The sequence below is a fragment of the Panicum virgatum genome, chromosome 3N (assembly GCF_016808335.1).
Source record: "Panicum virgatum strain AP13 chromosome 3N, P.virgatum_v5, whole genome shotgun sequence".
Classification (NCBI taxonomy): Eukaryota; Viridiplantae; Streptophyta; class Magnoliopsida; order Poales; family Poaceae; genus Panicum; species Panicum virgatum.
Genome location: NC_053147.1, coordinates 62650487 through 62660280, shown reverse-complemented (window position 1 = coordinate 62660280; position 9794 = coordinate 62650487). Strand labels below are relative to the sequence as shown.

Genomic DNA, 9794 nt, shown 5'->3' with positions numbered 1-9794 from the left:
AATAGAACCACGAACGATGCCACCCCTTGTGGGACTTCTTTGGGAGGACGTCGATGTACTCTTAGGACCGGCTACCGCGGAGGTGGACGCCAGCGCAGCCGATCGGGGGGATCTCCCACACCCCCTCCTCCTACGACTTCTAGAGCTGAACGGAGAAGAAGTACTTCCACAACTCGAAGTGGGGCGGGATCCCCAGGAAGCCCTCGCACAGGGTGATGAAGGCTGAGATGTGCTGAATCCCGTTGGGATTCAGATGCCACACCTCGATCCGATATTGGTGGAGCAGGCCACGGAAGAAGTCTTGGGCGGGCGTCACGAAGCCACGCTCATGGAAGTGCGTGAACAACATGATGTAGCCATCCGGCGGCAATGGCGCCCTTACGCCGCTCAGCTCAATCCACTCCACCGCTTTGGTGAGGGGGCATAGCAGCCCCTTCGCCACGAGCCCATCTAGGTGCGCACGGGACACGTCGGATGGCAACCACCCCACCATGGCGGACGGACGGAAGGAATGGAGCTTGGGCGGGCCGGTGTCTCGACGATGGCAGGGGCAGTGAGGCAAGCAAGGTGAACAAGTGTGTAACTTGCTTTGCTAAATGAGTGCAGGAAAGCCGGCCGATGCTCCCTCCGATCCGATTTAAGGGGGGGAGACGAGCCGCCGTCTCGATCTCCACAACCCCCATTACGGCAGCGGCTGCTCTCGGCGCATCGTATCCCGTCCAAACTGGGGCCCATGACGCCAACAGTCGCGGCCCGTGGAGGAATGTGCCTCGTGGCAAAAGGATGACGACGCCCTCAGATAAGGAAAGGAATGGGCCGAAAGACGCCCGATTGGCCCATCACCATTCTAGGGTTCGGAAGCTGGCCCACCGGAGGGTTCGCAACTGCCTAGGAACACCACTGAGCGAGGGGCGGGGACAGACGGGCACACTAGAGGCCATAACCCGGGCACCCTAGCTACCTACATGGAGTAGCAGCTCAGCTAGGACCCTGCACCTTGCACACACAAGGAGAAGCAGGAGTTGTGGAAGTACTTCTTCTCCATCTAGCTACAGAAGTCGCAGGATGCGGGGGTGTGGGTGATCCCCCCGATCGGCTGCGCTGGCGTCCACCTCCGCGGCAACTAGTCCCAAGAGTACATCGATGTCCTCCCCAAGAAGTCCCACAAGGGGTGGCACCGTTTGTGGTTCTATGTCAAGAACTACGATCAGGCCCCCCTTTGGAGCTTCACCGGCCAGCCCGTGGTGGGGACTCCGTGCGTGTGGTCAGACGGCCTGATGGAGAGGGAGAAGACGCAGCGCTTTGCTGGGTGCCATCTGGCATCTGAAGGGGCGCGGCCTGAGCAGTGTTGGGGTCATCATTGCCTACCACACGAGGGGGGTGGCACCCATAATGGTGCGGGTCCTCGCCCTGCATGAGATGGGCCCCACGACGTCATCCGTGGGAAGCGCGGTGGCAGATGCGGTACCCGGAGACTCCGAGGTCAGGCAGCGGATCCAGGAAGCGACCGAGGGCCAAGAGCCGGAGTATCCGGTCCCCGGCCATCCGGTGATGCACCCAGACGCGGGGTACATTGAGCTGGTGAGTTCTTGCCTCTTCCCAAGCCTGCATGTTTTGCCTTCGATTCTTCCTTCCTCTCGTAACCGCGACACTGGTCCTCGGGGCCGCATCCTTGCAGGAGCTATTCAAGCTGTTCTGCGTCTCCCGAACCCCGCTGCCGGAGGATGTAGCTGGGAGGCAGGAGCGCCGCCTCATCGCTTAGGCATACAAGAAGAAGAAAGAGGAGAAAAAGGAGAAGAAAAGGGAGTGGGAGGCTAGGCGGCGGGACCGCGCAAGGTGCCGGAAAGACGGTGATGATGTGTCCATAGAGGACGAGCCCATAAGCGACGACGACGATGATGACGTCCACGCGGGTGAAGCGTACGATGTCATCACCGACGCGATGTGGGATAGCCTGATGCTGGAGGACGAAGTTGAAATTGGGCATTCGTCCCCGACCTTGGTAGGGTCTTCCGACCCTGCTTCCTCCCGAGCGGTGGGGGGAAGCTCCAGCCAGGCTGCGGCGACGGCCAGCTTGTTAATCGCCGCGGTGGTTGCACCGAGTCCTGCCCCTTCCCCGATGGCAGAGGAGAATCAAGTCAGGTGGGTTGGGTGACCAGCTCGCGGCCGGCGTCAGTGGCCCTTGGGAAGCGCCCTGTGGCATCCGGTTCAGCACCGTGTGGATCGGCCCCGAGGCGGCCACGATCGTCGTCATTACGGTGAGTAGTTCGCATGAGTCTTCCTTCCCGGGATGCGTCGGTGCATCAAGACCTCCCATCTTAACCGTCAGCTATTTTTTTTTTCATGTTTCAGGGCGCCCGGCGCCCTGGGTCCGCTGGTGCTTGCTCCCAAAAAGACCCTCATCAAGCAATGGGGGCTTCCGAGGGGCGTCTCCTCGGTGGAGACGCACTCGAGCTGCCCTGCGCAAGAGGGGTCGGGGGGTCGGAGCGGTGACATTCCGGGCCCAATGGTTGCGCTGCTGACCCTCTCGTCGTCATCACCAGCGGGTGCTGGGCACACTAACCCCATGGTGCTTCCGCTCATCAATGTGCTCGACTCCCCCGAGGGCCCTGACGCGGACACAAACCCCGAGAAGGCGGCGGGGATCGTCAAGGCGACGGCGCATGTTGGGGTAGCGCCGACAGGAGTGGGGGATGTGGCTCCCGCTGCCTCCTTCGAAGTGCTGGTGACCGAGCGTGTGGCGCCGTTCGTTCTGGGAGCCGCACTCCTGCCAAGCCCTCTGCATGCCCGCGTGCCGTCCCCGACACTCGCCGCTTTCGGCGGGGACCTTTCCCCTTGAGGCGGTTGCGGGGGCCGTCTCGAGCGGGTCCCGGCGCCAGCTGGCATGCCGGAGGAGGCAGAGTGGGAGCAGCTCCAAGGTGCCATGTCATCCGCGCTAAGGGTGTTGCGCGACCTCGCCACCCCGTCAGAGGAGGTAAGTTTTCAGCAAACCGCCCGGATCCCACCGGTCCCAATGTCGTGCGTACCTGACCCCTACTTCCTTTGCCTTGAAAGGCTCTGAGGGAGAGGCATCGGGCACACTGGGCCGAGGAGGAGCGGAGCCTGGCAATGGCTGAAGACCTCGGCACCTCGCAGGGGTGCTGGAGGAGGTCCGTGCCCGTGTGGCTTCTAACGCCACTGAACTCGAACAGCTCCAGAAAGAGCGAGAGCAGCTCCGGAAGGAGCAAGATGAATTGCACAGTGACCTCCAAGCGGTCGTTCGGGAGCATGACGCCGTGGTGAAGACCTCGGAGGAGGCGTCAGAGCGGGTGCGGGCCGCACCCACAAACCTCCAACGTACCGCTCTTGCTTTGGTTTTGTTTGAGATGGGATTCGATCGTGGTGGTGTTGACATTTGTTTGACCCCTCCCCCCCCCCCCCCCCGCGTCTTTCTGCATAGGCACCCAGCAACAGGTCGCCGCCCTTCGCGGAGAGCTAACCACATCGATGTCTTGAGGAAAGAGGCCGAAGCGGCAGTGGCCACCCTGACTATAGAGGTCAGGAATGGTCGTGCCGCTATAGCCAACCTGAACACCAGCATGAGGACGCTGTGGGACGGGGCGGTCGGTAAGCATCTTTCACTGCCAACCCTGATCAGAGCGTCAGGGTATGGTTTTTTCTGATGTGATTGTCTTCTCTACTTCACAGCTGCCATTGCCCAGTGTGCCGAGGATATCGCTAAGCTGCAGGGCCTGCAGGCGGCGCTCGGCCAGGTGAAAGAGGCGCCCGAGCGCGAGCTGACGAGCCTTGATAACCTGAAGATCGTAGCACGGCTGGTGCTCGATGACCTTGGGATGCCCCCCATCGACGACACAACCCTGCTCGGAGCCCAGCTAATCCAAGCGGTGGATGGGGCGCGTGAAGCAGTGCAGGAGTCACTGTACCTCGGGGTGCAGCGCTCGTTTGCCATCGCACGCAGCCACTACGCCAACATTGACCTGGCGGAGCTGAGCCAAGGGTTTCCGTCGACCTACAGCGAGGCCAAGCTGGACGAGATCGAGGCCGACGTCGCCCCATTTGCTCGCACCCTAGTGGGGAAAATGGAGGAAGAGATTAGGGGCGATAACTAGGGACTTGTTTTAGGGTATGTTAGGAACTCTTGTAAGAAACAGCTGGTTTGTAAAGGTTTTTAAGTTCATTTTTGTTTGAGTTTGTGAACTTGTTTTTGTGATAAAAGCGTGGTTTTGATCCCTCCCTGTCGTTTGGGGTGGTGAAAGTGAGACGCGGATTAAGGTAGCATTCCGGGGACATGGGTGAGCGAGCGCTGTGACCATCGAGGTGCCAGCTGCCTGCGGTCCGACCCATGGCGCAGGGAACGTGCCTATGTTAGCGGCTCGGCTCGCCCAACCCACTCGCGAAGGGGATGGATACCATCCTAAATTTCCATTTTAGAAAAGGTCAAAGGTGTTATAGCCTTGGTAGCCCCTGAGTGGGGCCCGACCCGCGCCATGGTGGGGTTCGGGGGTCACTCAGAGGTCCCGCGGCAGGCGAGGTAAAAAGTTGTTCGGAACAAGCTGGTTTGATTGCCGTAAAAAGTTAATACAACTACTTGTTCTAAGGGTAAAAGCAACGTAGCTGTTCGATGTTCGATGCGTTGGTGAGATTTCGCCGTCGATGGTCTGTAGCTTGTACGTGCCGGGTTGGAGTACATCTGCTATGATGAATGGGCCCTCCCACGGTGGGGAGAGCTTCTGGCGATCCTTGTTGCTCTGTACACGGCGCAGCACCAGGTCACCTACATCAAAAGCGCGTCCTCGTATATGGCGATGGTGGTACCTGCGCAACGCTTGCTGGTACTTGGCTGACCGCAGGAGCGCAACATCGCATGCTTCGTCGAGCTGGTCCATTGCATCCTCGAGGGCGGTGTCCGCTCCTTGCTCGTTGTACGCCCTCATCATTGGCGAGTCGTATTCCAGGTCGGTCGGGAGGACTGCCTCCAACCCGTACACCATAAAGAATAGTGTGTAGCCGGTCGCTCAGCTGGGGGTCGTCCGTAGGCTCCACAGGACAGCTGGGAGCTCCGCAACCCAGTGCCCTGCGAATTTGTTGAGCCGATTGAAGATCCTGGGTTTGAGCCCTTGCAGAACCATGCCGTTGACACGCTCGACTTGACCGTTCGTGCGGGGGTGCACCACAGCGGCCCAATCAACTCGGATGTGGTGGTCATCGCAGAATTCCAAGAACTCCTTTTCCTGTGAATTGCATGTCGTTTTCTGTGATAATGGAGTTCAGGACCCCAAAACGGTGGATGATGTCGAGGAAGAAAGTGACGGCTTGCGTCGATTTGATGGTTGTGATAGGTCTTGCCTTAATCCACTTGGTGAACTTATCCACATCAACGAGGAGGTGGGTGTAGCCACCAGGCGCTTTCTTCAGGGGGCTGACCATATCCAGACACCAGACTGCGAAAGGCCAAGTGATTGGTATTGTTTGTAGCGTCTGCGCCGGTAGGTGGGTCTGCCGAGCATAGAACTGGCACCCTTCGCAAGTGCGCACGATCTGCTTGTCGTCGGCCACCGCTATTGTCCAATAGAACCCCTGCCGAAATGCGTTTCTGACGAGGGTCCTGGGAGCAGCGTGGTGTCCACAGGTCCCGCCGTGGATATCTATCAGCAGCTGTCTCCCTTGTTCGATGGGGATGCATCGTTGTAGGATTCTCGCGTGGCTCCGCATGTACAGCTCCCCGCCGACCAGGACATAGGACTTGGCTCATCGGGCAAGCTGTCTTGCTTCTGTCCTATTGGCGGGAAGGGTCGCATGGAGGAGACAGTCGATGTAAGGCCTCCTCTAGTTGTCCACGAGGCCGGCAGCCGAAGCTGACCCCTCGTCCAATTCCATCACCTGAAGATCTGACGGCGAAGGCACCAATACCGACCCTGGCAGCCCCGAGACGCTCTCTGGGGGGGTCCAAATCAAGTGGCGCCAAGGTCGGCGGGCGTGTCCTTAACCCATCCGGCGCTATGCTTGAAAATTCGAGGATCGGACGTCGAGCCCTCGAGCCTCCCCTCGACGTGTCGGTTTCCACTTGCTCGCCTTTGGCATAGCGAATCGAGGGCTTGCGCTGGTCACTAGCAAAAATACCAGCAGGAATGGGTTGCCTCGTCAAACGCATCTTCACCAGGGCGTCAGCAGCCTTGTTCAGGCATCACGGGACATGGATGAGCTCCAAACCGTCGAACTTGTCCTCGAGCTCGTGCACCGCCTGGCAGTATGTGGCCATCTTAGGGTTGAGGCAGCCCGACTCCTTCATCACCTGGTCGACAACCAGGCACGAGTCCCCTCGAACTTCCAGGCACTGGATGCCCAGCTCGGTGGCGATGCATAGGCCGTTGATCAAAGCTTCGTACTCCGCCACGTTGTTTGATGCTGGAAAATGGATGCGAATGACGTACTTCATGCGGACGCCGAGCGGGGAGACAAAAATGAGACCTAGCCCCGCTCCCTGCTTCATCAGCGACCCGTCGAAGAACATCATCCGGTATTCCTCGTCCACAAGGTCCGGGGGCAACTGGATCTCCATCCATTCCACCACAAAATCCGCGAGCGCCTACGATTTGATCACGGTTCGTGGGGTGTAGGTGATGCCTTGACCCATGAGCTCAAGCGACCATTTGGCGATTCTCCCGGTGGCATCGGGGTTGCGGACAACCTCGCCAAGGGGGAAAGACGTGACTACAGTGATCGGGTGCGGTTCGAAATAGTGCCGGACCTTGCACTTGGCTATGAGCACCGCGTACAAGAGCTTCTGGATTTGTGGGTACCGGGTTTTGGTGTCGCTCAAGATCTTACTCACAAAGTACACGGGGCGTTGTACTTTGAGAGCGTGTCCCTCCTCTACTCTTTCAACGACCAGGGCGGCGCTGACCACTTGCATCGTGGCCCCTATGTAGAGGAGGAGAGGCTCGCTGTCGATCGGCGGTACCAGGATCGGAGCCTGGGTCAAGAGCGCCTTCAGCGCTTTCAACGCATCCTGGGCCTCGGGAGTCCAGGTAAAGCGTTCGCTCTTTCTCAGGAGCCGATACAGGGGTAAACCCCGTTCCCTAAGACAAGAGATGAAACGGCTGAGCGCGGCGAGACATCCGGTGATCTGTTGTACACCCTTCAAGTTTTGGATCGGTCCCATCTTCGTGATGGCGTCGATCTTTTCAGGGTTGGCCTCGATCCCTCATTGAGACACGATGAAGCCGAGCAGCATGCCACGCGAAACACCAAAAATGCATTTTTCGGGGTTCAGCTTGACCCCATTCGCACGGAGCCGAGCAAATGTTTCCTCGAGGTCTGCCACCAGCTGATCAGCTTGTCTAGTTTTTACCACGATGTCGTCGACGTACGCTTCTATGGTTCGCCTGATGAGATTGCTGAAACACTTTATCATGCAATGCTGGTACGTCGCACCGGCATTTTTCAGTCCGAAAGTCATCGTGACATAGCAGTACAAGCGGAAAGGGGTGATGAACGAGGTCGCGAGCTGGTCGGATTCCATCATTGTGATTTGGTGATACCCCGAGTACACGTCAAGGAAGCAGAGGGTTTCGCACCCTGAGGTGGAGTCAACCACTGGATCTATGCGCGGCAAAGGAAATGGATCCTTCGGGCACGCTTTGTTGAGGCTCGTGTAATCAACACACATCGTCCATTTCCCACTCTTTTTGCGTACAAGAACGGGATTAGCTAACCACTCGGGGTGATAGACTTCCTTAATGAACCCGGCGTCCAAAAGCCTTGCGATCTCCTCGTCAATGGCCCTCCCCTTCTCCTCGTCGAAACGGCCCAATCGTTGCTTGACTGGGTGCGAGCCTGGCTTGATGTTGAGCGCATGCTCGAAGACTTCCCTCGGTATGCCCGGCATGTCCGATGGCTTCCAGGCGAACATATCTTTATTGGCGCGGAGGAAGTCGACAAGCACGCTTTCCTATTTGGGGGTCTGCTTCGCGCCGACCCTCACATTTTTCTCCCCCGACCCCTGGGGGTCGATGAGGATCTCTTTGACGCCCTCGGCGGGCTCGAAGGATCCGGTCTTGCGATTGGATTCGGGGGCCTCCTTAGAGACCTCCAACCTGATGACGGCAAGCTCCTCGGAGGTGATGACCAACGAGGCGAGCTCGCAGCTGTCCACTTCACACTGATAGGCGCGCTGGAAGGTCGATCGCACGGTGATGACACCACGGGGGCCGGGCATCTTCAGCTTGAGGTAGGTGTAGTTGGGAATGGCCATGAACTTCGCGTAGCATGGCTGCCTCCAAAATGGTGTGGTAGGTCCCCTTGAACTCTACCACCTCAAACGTGAGGGTCTCCTTTCGGTAGTTGGAGGAGTCCCCGAACATTATAGGCAGATCGATCTGCCCGAGAGGTACTGCCTACTTTCCAAGCACGATGCCGTGGAAAGGAGCCCCCGAGTGTCGGAGGCGCGTCCGGTCGATCCCCATCGCGTCGAGGGTGTCCGCGTAAAGGATGTTGAGGCCGCTGCCCCCATCCATGAGGACTTTTGTCAGGCGTTTGGTGCCGATGATCGGATCGACCACCAGCGGGCATCTCCATGGCTGGGGGACACTGTTCGGGTGGTCGGCGTGATCAAAAGTGATCGCCGACTCCGACCACCGAAGATACACAGGCACCGCGGGCTCGGCCGCGAACACCTCTCGGCGCGTGACCTTCTGCCTGCGCTTCGATTCGCAAGCGGCCAGCCCACCAAAGATCATGAGGACTCCATCGGTCTCGGGGAAGTCATCCTACTTCCCCTCCTCATCGGCGGCCTCCTCCTCGGGCTTCTGTTTCTGCTCCGCTTTCTTGGCGGGGCCCGAGAGACATTTCCTCATCAAGCCGCAGTCCTTGAAGAGGTGCGTTACGGGGTACGCGTGGTTGGTGCAGGGCTTTGAGAGCAGCTTTTTGAAAATGTCGGGGGTCTTGCCAGCCGGTGCCTTGCCAGCCTTGCCGACCCTGCGATCGGTGGCCGCCACAAAGTTGCCCCTCCCTTCCTCTTGTTCTTCTTCTTCCCAGCATGGTCAGAGGGGCCTTTGTCGGCTGCCTCATCGCATTTCGCCTTGCCGCCCCGGGCCCGATCGAAGATCGCACCAACTGCCTCCTCGCCAGAAGCATGGTTGGTGGAGTTGTCTTGGAGCTCCTTGGTGGTCCGGGGGCCCTTGCGGCCCAGCTTGTGGACCAGGGACTCGTAGGTGGTCCTCGACAAGAATGCTCCAATAACATCGGTGTCGGCGACATTGGGCACGACATTGCACTCCTTGGAGAAGCGCTGGATGTACTCCCGGAAGGACTCTCCCCACAAAGATCTCTCGCAGATCTGCCCAATCATGGATCCTGTTGGGCGGGAGATGCTCGAGCCATGTGCGGGCTGTGTCGGCCAGGTACAACAGGAGGTTGCGGATGATGAAGCCGTCGCTCTCCGCTCCGCCCGTCCAGCAGGCTAGACGGTAGTCGTCCAGCCATAGGCTAGGGTCCATCTCCCCGGAGTATTTGGTGGTGTTCACAGGCGGCCTGTACCGCGAGGGTACGAGTGCGCTGCGAATCTCAGCGCTGAAAACATGGGGGCCCGGAGGTTCCGGACTCCGGCTCTGGTCCTCGCCGCTGTCGTAGCGCCCGCCACGGTGGGGGTAGTAGCCTCGGTGCACCGAGGCGGCATCATCGGCATAGTCATCATACCCGCGGCGCCGCGTTGATGGTGTGATGGGCATCGCGGGCAGCGTCTACTTGCTGGCATACAGAGGTGGCCGCGCGGTCATTGCCCCCGTGTTGGCGGG

At 59.2% G+C, this 9794-nt stretch overlaps 1 protein-coding gene across 1 annotated transcript; it reads right to left on the bottom strand.

The window, feature by feature from the left end:
- Nucleotides 1-7951: 7951 nt before the first annotated feature.
- LOC120667989 lies at nucleotides 7952-8254 on the bottom strand. The gene has a single exon (XM_039947956.1). The coding sequence runs from the start codon at nucleotides 8252-8254 to the stop codon at nucleotides 7952-7954; it is 303 nt and encodes a 100-aa protein (XP_039803890.1).
- Between the last annotated feature and the right edge of the window lie 1540 nt (nucleotides 8255-9794).